This window comes from Brachycentrus maculatus, unplaced genomic scaffold (assembly GCF_059751285.1).
Source record: "Brachycentrus maculatus isolate JH-2025_06_01 unplaced genomic scaffold, ASM5975128v1 h1tg000226l, whole genome shotgun sequence".
NCBI lineage: Eukaryota > Metazoa > Arthropoda > Insecta > Trichoptera > Brachycentridae > Brachycentrus > Brachycentrus maculatus.
In genome coordinates this window covers 845,128-863,128 of record NW_028280977.1, presented here as the reverse complement: position 1 = coordinate 863,128, position 18,001 = coordinate 845,128, and the positions used below count along the sequence as shown (strand labels likewise).

Genomic DNA, 18,001 nt, shown 5'->3' with positions numbered 1-18,001 from the left:
AACAAATGAAATAAAAATGTATTATTATTGTATCAATGACTGACAAATAATATGAAATATATTTAGCCAGCTTGTAAAAAATGTTTATCATAACATTTTGAGTGTGTACAAATACTTGTTCACATATCTGGGTTTCACATGTTTAGGAGTTATTTAACATTTTTGACATCTCAAAATAGATAAGGTATTTACCTCCGTATTTACCGGTATTTACCTTTCGAAGTCTGGGCAAATGCCAAGATTTCGATAATATATTTCTTTAAATGATCTGTTTACCCGATATATTATTTCGAAATAATTGTAGTTTCACAATATTATTTAAATTTATCGAACCAAAAAACTTTTAGAGCCATTGAATTTCGATCATTTCATTGATATTGTTATAATTTGGTGAATAAAATTGTTTGAAAACTTGTTTATAAATTAGGGAATTTTTCTCAGCCTTATATTTAAGCCAACAATCTTATATCCTATGGCTTTACGCTAAAAAAGGATGCAGTCAATCTAGGAGAAAGGCGTTATCAGAAATAGCATTGGCAACTCTCCTGGATCATTTCTTTGCCAAGCAACGAGCGAACCTTGAGCTTGGTCACCCTCTTTCGAAAATTCAGGACAGTCACGTGGTCCGTTCTGGGCAAGGGAGGGAGGGATATATAAGGAGAGCGAGAGGGAGGTACTCCGCCATTGCCTTAATCACCGTCAAGAGACGGTTTTCCGCGAGTGATAATTCTATAACCGATTCAGGAAGAGTAACTTTTCTCTCTGCTCGAGTGATTTGACTTTACCGCTTCGTGACTAATCGGTTACCGAAAATGAAGACCTTAACATTGACGGTAAGTACAGCTTTATAATATTATTTATTTAACCTTGTTCCTCCAAAAAATATTGAATAAAACCGTTATATTTTTTATTTAATTGGCTTATTATCAAAAGTTCAATGAGAAGAAAAATACATTAGCAGTTCTATTAAACGAGATCGATATCCTTTATTTTATAAACCGTTATTTTTAGAGCTGCATTTTTTAAAACTCATAAATTAAAATCGACTTTGTCCCCCTGTAGTGTGATGGTTAGTGTGATTAGATACCGTGCTAAAGGCTCCAGGTCCGATTCCAAAGGGAGAGCAAAAAAAATGTGATTTTTGCTCCATATATTTATTTGATATTACCCTGGACTGGTATCTGAAAGGCAAGTTAGATCACTTTACCTTCACGTTAGTAACGGTTAAAATAACACTGCGTCAAAGTGGTGCAGTGCCCTTAGCTTCATATCATTAGTTATATTAAAATTAAAAATTAAATAACCATTGAGCCAGCACAGAAATGATTAAGAAATCATATTGAACGTGTCAACTGTTTTACTACTTTTCGATAGTACCTTGGTTTTATAATTGAAAAACAATATTATTGGGAAACAATAAAACATACTTTTATTGCATAATAATATCGAATTTCAGTTATTTAACCAATAAAAGTGATATCTACCTATGTACTTCCGAAACGTGATGGCAAGTTCTATTAGATACGTGTCGATATTTATGAATTTGTCATGAAAATCAAACATTTGTAATTCGAGATGCAGTCCACAAAAATAATTGATTTTCTGTCGATTCGAGAGCTGTTTGATAATAAACGTGAAAGTACAGTTACATTTTATTTTCGACGTTAAGAAATTCTGTCGCTTCGAATTGAGTTAAAGTAAAAAATATTCTGAAAAAAAAGTATTATTTGCCACTTCAATGAGTTCATGCGTTAGATATGGCTTTTTATAACTCAATAAAAATTCATGCATATTTCATTCATGATTAGAACACACACCCACATTTTTTTGTTAATTGTTGCCAAATTTCTTATGATAATAATTTGTATAACATTGTTCTTAAATATATTTTTGAGATGTTAGTAAATGGCTTTTATTTTAAAATCGCAACATTATTAATTTTTATATTATTTTATAAGGTACATAGAGCATACTGTGAAAAGTGTTTAAGTAAAAAATTATTCAATTGATTTTTAATTTATGTTTTACTTAGTAAATACCACCAATTCTTAAAATCAACTGGAACACGTGTTTCGATGCATTCCGCACCATTTTCAAACACCGTACGTAAAACATGAATTAAAAATGGATAGATTTTACCACAAAGTGACTGCCGAATCCATTAATGAAATTATTCATTTGAGTTGACATTTGTTAATGCCTAATCATGCGTACAGTTTAGATAAAAATAATAAAAACTTGAATTAAAATGTCAAAGTAAATTGAATTTGCGAATTCAATGTGCAATTAAAAAAATGTGTTTATTTAGCTAATTCATTAATAAGCCCTTGCAAAGGACCACTTTTGAGACACAACTAGTTTCAAGAACTACGGATATTCCATAAAATAGAAACTGTTTACATTTTCACCTGTTGATCCTAACATCTGCAGATGTCGAAACTAGTTGTGACTACAATGAGAAAGAGATTGATATGAAAATTTGTAGTTTCTAATTAGTATTGTATTTTAACTATGCACTTGAGAATCAAATCGAAGATATTCATACATAATGAAAACATTTCATTGCGTGTGATTTTCTTGAGAATTTTTTCCCAAGGTTTTTCTTGAATCAAAAACATATATATATATATATATATATATATATATATATATATATATATATATATATATATATATATATATATATTATATATACATAAATATATATATATATATATATATATATATATATATATATATATATATATATATATACACATACATATATATATATATATATATATATATATATATATATATATATATATATATATATATATATATATATATATATATGTCAGATCCGTTCCGTACACTACAGACTTTTCTTTTTAAAAAATGTCGAATCAATAAAATTGGTTTTGCAAGCTGTCACATCGTTGTGTGATTCCTCATATGGCTACTATGCCGGAGGTTCAATTGCCAGGAGAGTTAAAATAAATATAGATATTTTATTGTAAAATCAGTTCAATACAATGCAGTCCCTCAGCGCCATTGCGGTTAAGGGTTGGAAGAATATTAAAAAAAATATCACCCCGGCTTTATATGATTAATGATTTAGTTAACACCATGTCGTTCTGATGTGGTGCTTTATGGACCATTTTGTCAATGATAGATGCCAAAAGATGTTTGACGAATATTTTTATGCCTTAACATATGTAATATGATATCGTAACGCATTTTTTTGTCATATCATTTTTCTTGTACAACATTCACCTAAATTTCTGTTAACATGACCTTCCATACAAACTTGTTTTAATTTATTAACATACATAATCTGTAATTATCGCACATTATTATTTTATCATAGTTAAAAAAAACTATATATGGATTAGGTTCTGTAATGAAGCGATCAATTAAAATCAAATTCATACTTAAATCATGCGAACAATTAAGGTTATTTACCCTGCAGCTTATTTCATGCGGCTGTATGAAATGGTATTCATTTTAAGCTTACGAAATAACTTTTCTGTACCGTTAATACGAAACTACTTCTATAAATATTTCTTATAATTAGTCAACATGAAATGCGTTACAGCAATCAAAATAATAACAGTGGTAAAAAAGTGGAAATCAGTATTATTACCGATATTTCGTAGTTAATTATACGAGTGTTTCGAAAAAAATATCTCCAATAAAAAGGCTTCAATAGTTTTTTAACTATAAAACTACGCATATAAGGAGATATATATGCTTATATGCTACTCTCCATTCGTTTCTTTAAAAAAAACATTCCTATAAATAATCAACCGCGGAGTAGGGTACAATATTTAAATAAGCTTTTTTTAAACTCGTCACCTTAAACGTATCATTTAGTAGTAGATTCTTTTTTATTCGCACCACAGACCGTGAATAATTTTGAATTCAGAATTTCGTAATTTTGCAATTTCGAATGAGTGAATGAACCCGATCCTTAGCGCGACACTACAGCATAACAAACATAACCTTTACCATGTCGGTGGGTACATTTCAGCGATGCCACACGATGTTTAAGGATCAAATATAATTCATTTCCAAGCAAAACTTCAGTTAAAAAGAAATGCATTGAAGAAATATTATCTTGTAGTCAGCAATGTAAAACGTTTCAGTTTGCATTTCATGTTATGATTATAATACTATAGTTTAACCATGGACTGCTACCGTAGTATTACATGATCAAGTTTAATGATGCGAGACAATTTCCACACACTACACTAGGTAGTTCAACTTCACATATAACCAGCTACGAGTACAAGATTGTCAAGAATGCTGAAACCACACTTGACTTTCTAGATCAATCTATCATAAACAACATGCAATTTATTGTATTTCCTGACTTAAGAAAAAAACAAATTGGTAATAAATTTAAAAGGTGCATTGACGACATCAATAATAAAATGTAAATATACAAACGTGTTCAAATATACGTGATTAAACGTACTAGTACAAAAACGAATGTAAATGGCTTTTTCCGTTTAAGTTACTTTTAAAGTATGCGGAAGATGCATTGTAAATTTAACGACTAAATAAAAACTGTATATTTTATTTAATATTAGTGGTTCGATTTGAGAATGGTATTTTTGGATTAAAATTTTATTAATGCAAGGTTATCGTGTAAAGTTTTCATGTAAAGTTTTCGATTTTCTAACTATTGCATTAAATGTTTACTGTAAAAATGTACAATACGCATTACGATTTTTAATATAATATTATACAATGTGGCTATTGAAATAAAGAAACGGTTTGTTAATTTTTGCAAAAGAATTGAGGCCATATTTTTTTACTTGCAATGCATATAATCGTTGAATGGGGAAATTTATCAATATATTTTTGTAACGAATAAATAATTTACTATTTTCATTGTAAAATATTTTTGAAGAGTACCTCACTTATGTATGTAGTTACGTAATTCTTGTGGCATTAGTTATATTCATCATTCAAAGAATTCCCATTGTACTCATAATCACAAGGAATTAGAAATCATAAATAACATTACTGATAAGTAGCCAATCTTCAGTGCCTATAATAAATATTTTTATCTAAAAAAATGTGAAAAATCATTAACAATTTCAGTTTTTTCAAGGAATTTAATTTATGCAATTTAAAATAAGACATTTATTCAGTAGGTACCTAGTATTTTAATTTAAACTCTATTTTATGGCCCCTAGCTGCACCCAATGGTACATAGGATACCATAGCGGTCGATGATGTGTTATTTTTTTTCTATCTAGGTACATTGATTACCCATTTTAAAAGTAAATAATAACAAAAACCATTAAAACAGAAAATTATGATTGAGTCAATATTTAAAACATTCAAAGTCAAATTTACTTGATTATTAATTAATGAATTTAAAGTCTGGTTGTGGCCCCGCGGTTAGTGTTGCCGACTTTGTGTCAGATTTTACGGGTTCGAAAAGGGCACTCTACCACAATTGAATTTCTATTACTAATGTTCGTCTGGAATACACAGCTCTTTTAGATTCTCTGGATATTATGTATTGATGTATACATGAGTAGACTGAGTTTGTACTCAACCCTTTCGGGAAAGCGTAACCAGTGCAATTGGTGAACTAGTAGTAGTTACCAATTTTAAAATATAAAATATTCCTATGTTTGCATTTGGCAATTACTTTTCTTTATGTTTAGTTAACTGCACTTTTTTCAAGTTTTGCACAGCAAATTAATCACACGATAAAATGATTTCTTCATTATTTTTTACTGCGATATTTGTAATTACTTCAATATGGATTATCGCATTACTTTGTTCGATAATCTTACCTTTAGTACTTCAAACTACAGTGCAATCTAGATAATACCTTTTCTATAGGTCAAAGAAAATGGATTTTGAATTCGTTTGTTAATACCTACCCAACTAGTTAGCTGGCTGTAGTTACGCTATTACATAAGAGAGTTGTGTAAGAAGTGAATAAGTAGAGTATATATGAATAACTTATATATAATTTAGAACAATTCAAGTGACAACTTTTGGTTAGTATTCATAACACCTCATTTCTTACTGAGCTTACAAAACTCGAACGCTTGTTTGGGAATATTAAAATTACAGAAAAGATTGCCCAATTTTGCGGTCGAACATTTTTTATATTTTATACAAAAACGCATTGTTTTGGAGATAAATAAACGCAATTTAAACGTTTTTAACAGAAACCTAAAACGCCTATTATTTTATTTGCAATAATTGAGAAATATAATAATAAATATAACAATATGACGAGCACGTTTTTTTAATGTAGTAATTTCTTCAGTTTTGCCTTATTTTGCATCTCAAGTCTGCTACACACAAACGAATGTCTTCACGAATATATATGACGAACCACCCAGAATTCTAAAAATTGCAACATGGCAACTCTGTTTAAAAAAATTACGAATCATGGATATGGAGAAATGCCAACCTAGCAGCATTGCAGAAAAGTCGCTTCACCTTGAGCCGCCATGATTAATGGTCAAAAAAATTAAAATACGCGACGGCATGACATGTGACAGAGACAGACTTATTTCCGCCTCTCTGATGTGCGACCAAAATCCGATAATGCACAGATCGCCGCAAAAAATATGTAGAGAAAATGGATCATGACCTATGTTATATGCAAATATTTAGGCATTCGCACATTCACATATTTATAAGTACATAGGAAAAGTGCTTACTGACAAACGAGAAAAGCTTTGCGATGGAATTCTCTGCAATCTGATATGTCATAGAATACATAATCCATAATATGCTTAAAAAGAGAGCGAAATAAGGAATATGCTATCATTTACATTGGACATAATACACCATGTATCCCCATAAAAGATACAGAAAGTTTTGTTTAAATAAATTATTCCTACAACTTAAATTTTATTAATATTTAGATATGAACAAGCTTCTGAAGCCGAATAATAACACTTTACAATTTACAACTTTTATTTTGTAACTGGCATGAAAATACCTGAAAGCAAAAAAAATATAGCATATCAGATTTTGTAGTTATAATTATTTTGAATTTTTTTATATTGACTTAAGTTTATCTTATTTTGTATGTAAAAATATATATTGCTATCGCATTCAATATTATTAAGTTCATATATTTCCATTATTACTCCATAATTATATTTTTTTTGAACCCCTTAGACCTTAGACTAAAGCATGTCTAGATACCAACCACTACTACGGTTTCAAGGTATGGGGTCCATACAAACAATAATATGACTGTAATATCAAAACTTGACGTGATACAAGCTTGTCACTATATAGACTTTGAATACGAACGATCAACTCAGTCCAAATCAGTTATCAAATTTTCAGTTACAAAATCATTGTTGGCCGGTGAAATCACCTTGAAATTTAATCAACTAATAATTTAGACGAGTGCAATGCAGTGCACTGGGCGTTACTGGGTGTGGAAAATAAATTTTAAATAAATAAATTAAACAAATATCCAGTTATTTAAATACATTTATCAATTTTATGTTCGTATATTTAAAATGTGAGTACTTGACCTTTTAACGATCTTTTGTATTGTAATGGTTACCAATAGCAAAATGCATATGTATGCCTTTATTTATTGATTTATTAACTTCCTGATAATCCGATATTTTAGAAAGTTATCGAAATCTATTACAAAAGAGCGATCAATGAATCTTCATCACATTTCAGATAAATAATAAAAGCACAAGTTTTTTTTCAATATATTGTTATCACTTATATGCTACTATCACTTATATGAAGTGCTAATAATACAATTAATACAATGTATCTATTTTAAAAGCTTTGCTATACATATGTATAGCTAACACACTTCAAGTAGTAAAACGGGTGCCGTAGAAATCGAAAGTTGTTTTCCTCTGATACAGTTCATATTATATGTCCTCGATGGTTATAGCTACAGATATTACAATCATACTTTTGTATCAAATCCAGGGGTTTTCAATTTGAGATTTTTTTTTTAAAAATGTGTTTTATTCCAAAAATACAAACTGCATACCTTTAAAACGCCGTAATCCAAATCTCCCTTAGTTATAAAGTAAAAAAAAAAGAAGTACGAACTTTTGGTTTATAATCCGCTCAGATACAATTACATATTTAAGATGTAAAGAATAAATTCTAAAGTATTTATTACCAAAAAAAAGCTTTCATCCGCTTGACGCTTAAATTAGTTTTTCGATTTCAGTTTTACTTGGTTAACACTACTAAATAGTGGAGTTTACTAAGAAAAACTTAAATTTAAAAATCGATAGATTTTACCACAAGTGACTGCTGAATCAATTAATAAATTAATTTGCTCAGACAAAAAACAACATTTATCTCATTTCTGACAAAACCAGATCTGAAAAATTTTGAAAAATATTCAATTAGCCGGTTGTTTATTTTAAAAGATACGTGAACTAATAAACAACGATGAAATTATGATCAAAATATGTAAATATTTTAAATAACCAAAATATTTGACACTGCGACGACTTATTTTAATACAAAATATAGTAATGCGTTTAGTCTGTCTTCACAGTGATTTATTATTATTTATTTATGCCTGAAAAATATTTTTTTAAATAAAAGTATACAAATTAAACCAATGCACACAAAAAATACAAAGATAAAAGCGGTTGATAAAAAATTAAATATACTAAAAAATAAATTTATTATTAGATTAAAACCAATATTTTTAGCTTTTCCACTTTTTTATTTGACCAGCTGGTCAAATAAAAAAGTGGAAAAGCTAAAAATATTGGTTTTAATCTAATAATAAATTAAAAATGCAATTCCATCACGAAGTGTCAGTGGATAATATAAATCTATTAAAAAATAAATGTGGATAACGTAGAAATTATTTTTAAGCAACTAAGAGACTGTGACATAGTAAATTTGTTATTTTATATAGGTTCTTTTCAATTGCATATAAATTTCTCATTGCTGAAACACTGCACGACCTTCCTTATTGATATTAACAATACTAACTAAGAGTAGGTTACTATCAGAATATATCAGACAAGGTACGAGTAGTAGGCATTGACCTGACCTAATTTTTTGCATACTTTTCTAGATCCCATTTTTTACGTAATCCCTTATTTATGAATACACCTTTTCATATTTTATTTTGCGAACAATTCGTTATGTGCTTCGTAACGATTTTTGCTTTCATTTGAATCTTTAAAAAATTAGAACTTTTTTAAAGTCACCCAATGAATTATTATATTCAACCTAAGTCACATATTGAATATTATATTTGGGTGTAGGTGTTATTCTCTTCTTCTTCTAACCCTTATCCGCACGCACCCAATGGTGCATAGGGCATTGCATCGTATTAACGCAGTGTTATCTTGATTGTTACTTATATGAAGGCAAGGTGATCACTCTTGCGCTCAAGTGACCAGTCCAGGATAATATTAAGTATATATTAGAGTGTAAAATCATTAATATTTTATTTATTTTTACCCCCTCCCCTGGGATTCAAACCCGGGACCTCCATCACGGTAGCTAAACGTGCTAACCATTAGACTACGGAGGCAGACAATGTATAATGTATAATACTTTAACTTTAATAAAACTGTGGTTACGATCATATCTGACTTCTATTTTGGTAAAATATTAACAATTTGTAGAGAAAAAACATTTTTATCTAATTTTCACTACCGTAGGCTTTAAATCCGTATCTTTTGTTTACATATTTTTAATTTAATTTTAAACAATACAGTAAATTATTGTAATATATTATATTAGGGTTAATAAATACAAGGGTTAATATTGTAACGTATGGTTAAGACTGAAACCCGCTAAAGCCTTAAACACATGCATAAGTACTAAAAGTAAAGGATTCACCTTTTTTGTATTTTATTATTATCACCAAAAAGATTAAACAAATGCCCAATTTAAAAAAAATTAAACCCAAATTCAAAGGAGAAATCGTTAAATTAAATAAACCACATTGTTTCCAGTCAAATTTACGAAATAGGTAGTATGTATGCTAATATGACAAGTGCATTTTTTTATTATTAATATATGTTTAATTAAAGGCCACGACGTAACCTAGACATAATATTACTAAGTTTTGTGTGCTCGTATGTCTGCTAGATTAATATATGCATGTAGTTCAAATATAACATAAATGCTATCGTTAAAATATTTCGATCAACCTTGAATTATATCTCGTAATTAATAATTAATTGTCGATGTCATGGAATACAGGAGGTGTTGCCAATGGAATGAAGAAAAAAATGCAAGGTCAGTCCGCCACACTTTCGGAGTACTTACCTGTTCATTCTCAGTAGGACCTAGTGGCACCTGCTATACGTTTTTTTGATCGAACTATGATGATTATTTCTTTGAAATTTAAACACGATTTAAACAACGTCGGTATTCAGTGACATCCGCCTTCCTCTTATGTAAATAAATATGCAACGCCATCGGCATGATAAATCTGAATTTTTTTCATGTTGTTTTTCTAATATTCTTTTATTTATTAATTCATCACACATTCACTGTACGAATAAACCTTTTTTTTACAAAGGACATAAATTTCTTTCACAAATATTTCATCAAATTACTTTAATGGTTTTATTGTACTATATAATCTTGATATAAAATACATCAACAAGGTTTTTTTGTTAAATAATTAAGTATTCAGAAAATATTACCTGGAGTTCGATTACAAAGTAATAAAAATATAATATAAAATTGATTCCAAGAAAAATTTAATCTCCCATGTACTAACTAATGTCGATATATATAAAAGATATACATATGTATGTAAAGCTATTTCAAATTATTGGTTTCGTGAGTTTTTCAGTAAATATTGTGTTGGTATCACTGTGCGATATAAAAATATAATTTACAACATTTTGAGTGTGTCCAAATACTTGTTCACAAAATCTAGATTATCTCCAATTACAGGAGTTATTTTCATATTATTTTTTGACATCTCATCAAAGATGAAGAAGAATATGGAAGTCTGGGCATTTACGGTGCTTACGACCGTCATAGGCTGGTTTAAGTGATCACTTTACACACGTGTAACATTCACCAATTCTACCCATTATTGACAACCACACTACTCAAATTCTTGGAAGTTCTATATATATGAACCAATTTAGAAACCTTGTTCATGAATCACTAGAACTTCACTAGAGACATCTGTTGGTGAGATGTAAAGAAGCTTAATATAAGAGTTTCTGCTTAATAAAAAGCTTCTTTACATCTCACCAATAGATGTCTCTAGTGAAGTTCTAGTGATTCATGAACAAGGTTTCTAAATTGGTTCATATATATAGAACTTCCAAGAATTTGAGTAGTGTGGTTGTCAATAATGGGTAGAATTGGTGAATGTTACACGTGTGTAAAGTGATCACTTAAACCAGCCTATGACGGTCGTAAGCACCGTAAATGCCCAGACTTCCATATTCTTCTTCATCTTTGATGAGATGTCAAAAAATAATATAAAAATATAATGTTTTTGATGAAAAATTTGTAAGCAAAACCATTTGTTAGTAATAATAATGAACATTGAAAGAAAAAAATTGTGCTTATTTAGATTTTCAATCATTATTATAGAAAAGTATGTTAAGAAGGGTACTGAAATGGTATTTGATATGTGCAGTACATTTGTATCTATTAACTATAAAATAATTCATTTATTAAATGATAAAATCAGTTTTTGATTTTAAAATTTAATATATAAATTAAAATGGAGTTCTACAAATTAAACGAATTATATAAAATAATTATTATATTTCCATCTATTTCAATACTTTGTACGTATGTCAAAACATTAGAAGAACAGTACAGAGAATAAGATCATTGACTCGTAAGATACAGTCGCATAACAAAATGCCTGTGTTATAGATATAAATACGCATTAATTGTAATTTAATGGAAAACGGTGACATTACATTAAGCATGGAAAGTGGAGATTGTGTGTTTACCTTTTGAGTTTAATGTGTACAAAGTGTAGGAGAAATGTAGCTAGAAACCAGAATCTGAATAAAACTAGTAATCTTGGCCGGAATGACATTTTCTTCGGTGAATGTATTACACGTTAATTCAATCATTGAAAAATAAAAGTTTTCTTTATTAAGATACGTTAAAAATGCATAAATAATATAGTCCCGATATAATGTAGCTGGTGCAGATTATTATTGATTTCTTAAATTAAGTTAAAGAAAAGTTTCACAACGAAATAATACCGATCTAAAATGTTACTACATATTTATCACAAATATAAAAAAAAATAGAAATCAAATCAAATTAAAACAATTAAAAAACGTTTAGGTTTTAGACTAAATATGCGAAGAATTACTTTTAAAAAAACACTATTGTATTTATCCCTTTTTTATAGGGATAAATTATAAAAATAGTTAAATAGTAATTAAATAGTATATCAGATATCTGATTTGCAGGTTGAAATTTCAACGATTATTTAATCATTATTTTTAATTGAATTTTATTAATTATTACTGCAATTATTTTTATTGTGTGTACCCCAAAGTATATTCTTAATAATTAATAAGGAATATTTTTTTTAAATAATGGAGTAGTTTGCCTAGAATAAACTTTTTTCCCTTAAGCTCTATTATCCCCATACATGTTTGTATGACCCAGGCCCAGTAATCAATAGCCCTTAATTTTATTTAAAACCGGGTAACATTTAACCTAATTTTTAAAACACCGTGTTTAGATTGAAAAAATAAATTTTTCTTCGGAATAAATATATGGTTTTGAAAAGAAAAGAGTAATTGAAAGGCGAGAGTAATGTTATACATGATGCTGTGCTCTATATGGCTAAAATGGTGTTTAAGGTAAAATGTGCATATTAATCAGTGATCATACCTACAAAAAGTTATGGCATTAAATATTTCTTAGATGGACAAGAATGCAGTTTAGTCAGTTCGTATTGTAAGCATAATGGCAGGTTATACATACCATTGTACATTATGGACCTACTTCGCCACTTGTTACACAAAACGAAATACCTCCAGTATAGCGTAGCAATACATTACCAAGTATCGAATTATAAAAAACCCTTTCACTTCGTTCATCGGCCAGACATCGCAACCGACGTATTTAGATGTCTATAGAAGTACCTAATAGCATTCCCTGTCTTCCATGTTTGATTTTAAGCACCCAATTGTATGATCAAAATGACAACCGTTTATATTCGCTTGCAAAACATTCGGTTGATACCAGGTAGGTATTTCAGGAAATATAACTGATCCATTTTTATTATTTTCTCCATAAGTGGCGATGTGGTTAATAATAGATGCAGAGGAAGACCGAGGAAAACTTGGCATGATCAAGTATTTTTTTTTGCTTAAGTCAGGAGTATATAATAAAACAACAACTATTTAGCTTTTAAACTTGGCACGATAAAATATTAAAAATACTTGAAAGTGGCCAGATCAGAGGTCGGAGTAATCGGCGGGTATGTATGAGGAGAAGCATGAATGTGGAATAAGCGAAGATTTTTTGCACAGACAGATTCGTGTGGCGTTCATTTCTCTCTACCTACTGGTTAGTTAGTTGTTGTTTTTATAGTAATAAATATTTTATTTTGAGCTCCTTGAAAATGTACCAGGGACCTCTAGCACAGTAGCTAAATGTTCTAACTACTTTAGTACGGAGGCGGACTTTTTTTATTATTTACTTATGAATAAAAAAATAGCTACAAAGCTCTGAGTTTGGATGTTGTAAAGAGCATTTAGTTTCGCAATTGATTTTGAGTCTGAACGTTCAATCGGATATTGGGATTTGTAGGTGTAATTATTTTGCAATTCTCTTCCTACGTCTCAGATCATCTAAATTGATAGGTCAGGAGACGCCATAAATTGTAAAACCTTTTTTGTAAATTGCCTGCTCATGTTTTAGGTGCATGGGTGTATTCATACAAAATATATACTAAACATGGTTAGAATCTCGTGTAGGTATTTATGTTGTATAGGCACACAATAATTCTGTTGCATAATAAATATTTTAACTACCGATCGCAATCATTATTGCCTGCATTCTTGAACGCAATGAATCTATCGAACCGCCTACTTATTGCTTTTATTGAAGTTCGATTTTTTTATGCTCCTAAATACCGGCGTTGGATTTCGAATCTAACGTCGGTATTCGGAAATGCTGTTCAAATTTGTCCTTGTAACGGAAATTCCATAAAACAAAAACAGATTACGACGACCATCATCTGTATCCCATTCATCCATCATATTCGCCCAATAATCATGTGTCAGAACTCATTGAATTCGATTCAACGAGATTTTCAAAAAAAAAAATTACATCCGTACTTATGCAATATTTCATGGAATTTGTCTAGTGTATTTACATTTCTATTGGTTTATTTAAAAACTACGCCACTGCACGCATAACTAGACCTTTATTTTATTAGAAATTAAGTTAACCATCAAATTGTCATTATTGTTTTGATAATAATGTGATATTCATCAATATTCGATTTAAATGTGTCATTTTATTTTCTCAATACATCGAACATTTAATGCCATATATAACAAAATGCTGGCTACAGAATGGCAAGAAATGCATTCATTTAAAAATAATCACTGAGCATGTTTTAGAGCTAACTTATAACCTACAAAGGAGTTATTTTATTTGTACCGTACAATTAGACGGTTGCTACCTCTAATTTTTATTTTTGTATTTAATTTGACCGATTTTGTTGCTAGCAATAAAAAATATAAGGATATTCAAATCATAATAGCTTCCTGCTAACTTTTATAGAGCATGTTATTTATGGAAGGTTTACTGGTTTATGACATGAATATTTTATTATTATTATTGATTTATATGAACAGTTATAGCCTACTTATCTCAATGCATAAATTAAAGGACCATTTAACAGTTACCCTAAATTACAACATGCCATAACATGGGTGTTATTATTTGTAACTAGGAAATATATTAAAAAAAATGAAAAACTAAAACTATAAACTCGAAGACATGAAATATTGTATTATAACCAGCTCTTTTTTTGTTGTTTTTGTTTTAATAAACAAAGTAGGTACTATTTAGATTTATAACATGGATAAGTAGTATTTTGTTTTATTATATATGTACATGTTTTCTTTTATTCTTACCTGTTGTTGTACAATACTTATTTTGTCCCAACCAGGATTTACTTGTTGAGCTTAAAATATAATACATAATACAACTATCCATTGCATTCCATATTTTTTTTAAATATATATTTATTGTATATTTTTATATATTTACAGTTGCTGTTGGTGTGTGTCTACGGAGCATTTGCCCAGTATGGTGATGGTCCCGTACCATCTCGGTTCCAGGTCCCAGGAGCCATCTCCCTCGGCCCTAAGCCGTCGGGAGGCAACTTCCGACAGGCGCGCCTTCTCCCCGCCCCTCCCGCGGGCCCCCAGCCCCACAGAATCCGTCGGCCCGGCCAACTCCGAGCTGGAGCCTTCAAGGCTGTCCCCTCGCCCAACCCCTTCCTCCAGCAGCTGGACGACTCGCCTAAACCAGTAAACGAAGAACCGGAAGACGTAGAAATCAACAGCACCCCTCAGCCATTCATCTCCAGCGTCTCACCCTTCAGCACTCCGCTTCAAATTAACGAAGACGACATCACCCAAGCCTTTTTGAACCCCGTCCCGAGCGCAGTGCCCGCGCCCCAGGCACCCCCCACCAGGCCTCCGGAACCCATCAGACAAGCGCCCCCCGCGCGTCCCGCTCAAATCGACAGGTTCGAAGCGCCAGTCCGTCAGAACCAACCCGTCAGACTAGCCCCTCTGTCCTACAGACCCGCCAGGCCCCAGTTCAGACCCCAGGAGGAGCAGGAACCCGAGCAGCCAGTCAGGCAAGTGTACAGGCAACCGGCCCCCAGACCCCAGCAACAGGCGCAGCAACAGCCCGCTCAGCCAGCCAAACATAACAACAGCCAAAGGGAACGGAAACCGGTAGCCCAAGTGATCAGGAAATACCGCGAAGATAACGCCGACGGTAGCATCACATGGGGATTCGAAAATGACGATGGATCTTTTAAGGAAGAAACGATCGGCACCGACTGTGTCACAAGAGGCAGGTACGGATACATAGACCCTGATGGTTTGAAGAGAGACTACACCTATGAGACTGGTATACCTTGTGACAAAGCCAAGGAACAACAAGCCGAACAAGGCTTCATCGACTACCAGGAGAACAAAGCCATTCTTCCCAACGGAATAGTATTAGATTTAGCCAACATGGGCAAGAAGTCAAAGAGGCCGATCAAACAAAGTTTTGCACCACAGCAATTCAGAAATTAGATTAAGTACATATTAAATTGAAAAGCATTTATATAATAATTGTGGTCAACACATTTTCACTGAAAATAATAGTACCTACCTACTCTCAAACCCAGAATATTATTTATCACTGTAAAAAGTTATAATAAAGTCGTACTTTAAGATTATTTATAAGAAATTACTTCCTAAGCTCTCTGATAGATGCATTCCTTTATCATTCAAATTGAAAGATAAAAGGTTAATATAATATCGTCAGAGGCATTGACTGTAAGTAAAATAAAAGAATAAAAATAAAAATGTACTGTTTTACTTATTCCCACACCCAAAACCTCTGAACACTTTAAAATAAAAACAGATTCTATAATATTCTTTATACTTCCGAGTTAACTGAACAACTCATAAAAAAAATAACCACTCAATATTCTTACCCATTCTTTTATAATAATGTATTACTCTGGTACCTCATATTCGTCTTTAATGTCCATACAGCAGTAATGTCCTTCACCCAGAGCTCTATCACATGTGCTATAAGTATTTAACAGATTTCTAACAGATTTCACATTTTTTTGCCAATCAACTAGAGTGCATTTCTGATCACCCTAGTTTCATATTATCAATAATCAAATAAACAGATTTGTTGCAATACCTTATACACCACTTGGGTTGAAATTAGAACCAGAAGAATTGTTAAAGCTTAAACGATAATTTTAGGCAGTATTATTATTTCAATTTATTTTAAACAATGTAATTATATTTGTAATTATATAAAAAAATGCACAAACCATTTAGGCATAAATTTTTAATTATTATTTTTATTTATCTGCTCAATAAGTATTTTATTACTGAATTAAAACAGTATTGTTTAAACTGTAAATAATACATATACTTATGATATAATGATACAACGAAGGTTTGATAGTCCCAAGAATTAACAATAAACAATGGAGTCGAACACTGCAATATATCGTTCCGAACATTTTCAATTTGTTACCGACGGATGTTAGAGGTCAAAATAAAATATGGAACAAAGGCAAAATAAAGGAATGGGTAAATGATCAAGAGTTAATTTCATGAAAATTGTAAAATGTTTATATTCTTAATTTTTTTCTCTTTTTTGTGTCTACACTATTAGGTTGAAATCGTTAAAAACTATAAAAAATTTATTAAAATAGAACTCCACCGACAAGACACACATGGCGGCTTGGTGGGTCTCTGCAAAAAAAAAGTTCTAAATATGAATAAATTGTGATTTAAATAAATGTATATAAATAAAAATTATAAAAAAAAAAAAAAAATTTTTTTTAAAAATTTAACTTTTTTTAAAAATCACTATAAACATTTTATTATAACTTAATTATGTCTACCGGTTTCGAAGCTAACCGTTTAATTATAAAATGGAAAATCACAAAGTTAGTGCTTCAAACATAAATTACATGTAAATAATACAATTACGAATTAACTGAGTTAGTTATTAGGTTATTAGAACAGAAATATGCTTATAGTCATTTTAACCAAGTCGGGAATTACACTTGAGAACACTTACATGACAGTCAAACATCCCAACCACTACACCATAAGAGCGGAATAGTATAAACATAAATAAAACAAGAAAAAGCTTCCTTGAGATATTCCGAATAATAAATATGTTCTTCTCTTAGTAACCCTCATCTGGAACCTATCTATGATGAAAACGGGTTTGCATCTCATCAACACAGTTGTATCATGATTGTTAATTATGAGAA

General features: G+C 30.4%; 1 protein-coding gene across 1 annotated transcript; it reads left to right on the top strand.

The window, feature by feature from the left end:
- The first annotated feature begins 680 nt into the window (after positions 1–680).
- Positions 681–16,556, top strand: LOC148306785 (uncharacterized). The gene is made up of 2 exons (XM_088264391.1): positions 681–833; positions 15,237–16,556. Exons 1-2 carry the CDS (start codon positions 813–815, stop codon positions 16,278–16,280), a joined length of 1,065 nt encoding a protein of 354 aa, XP_088120517.1. The 5' UTR covers positions 681–812; the 3' UTR covers positions 16,281–16,556.
- Positions 16,557–18,001: the final 1,445 nt, after the last annotated feature.

Excerpts from the sequence above, each read along its gene's own strand:
- LOC148306785 (XM_088264391.1), top strand. The coding sequence starts at position 813 with ATGAAGACCTTAACATTGACG. Across the intron at positions 834-15,236 it reads TGAAGACCTTAACATTGACG|TTGCTGTTGGTGTGTGTCTA; the intron begins GTAAGTACAGCT and ends ATATATTTACAG.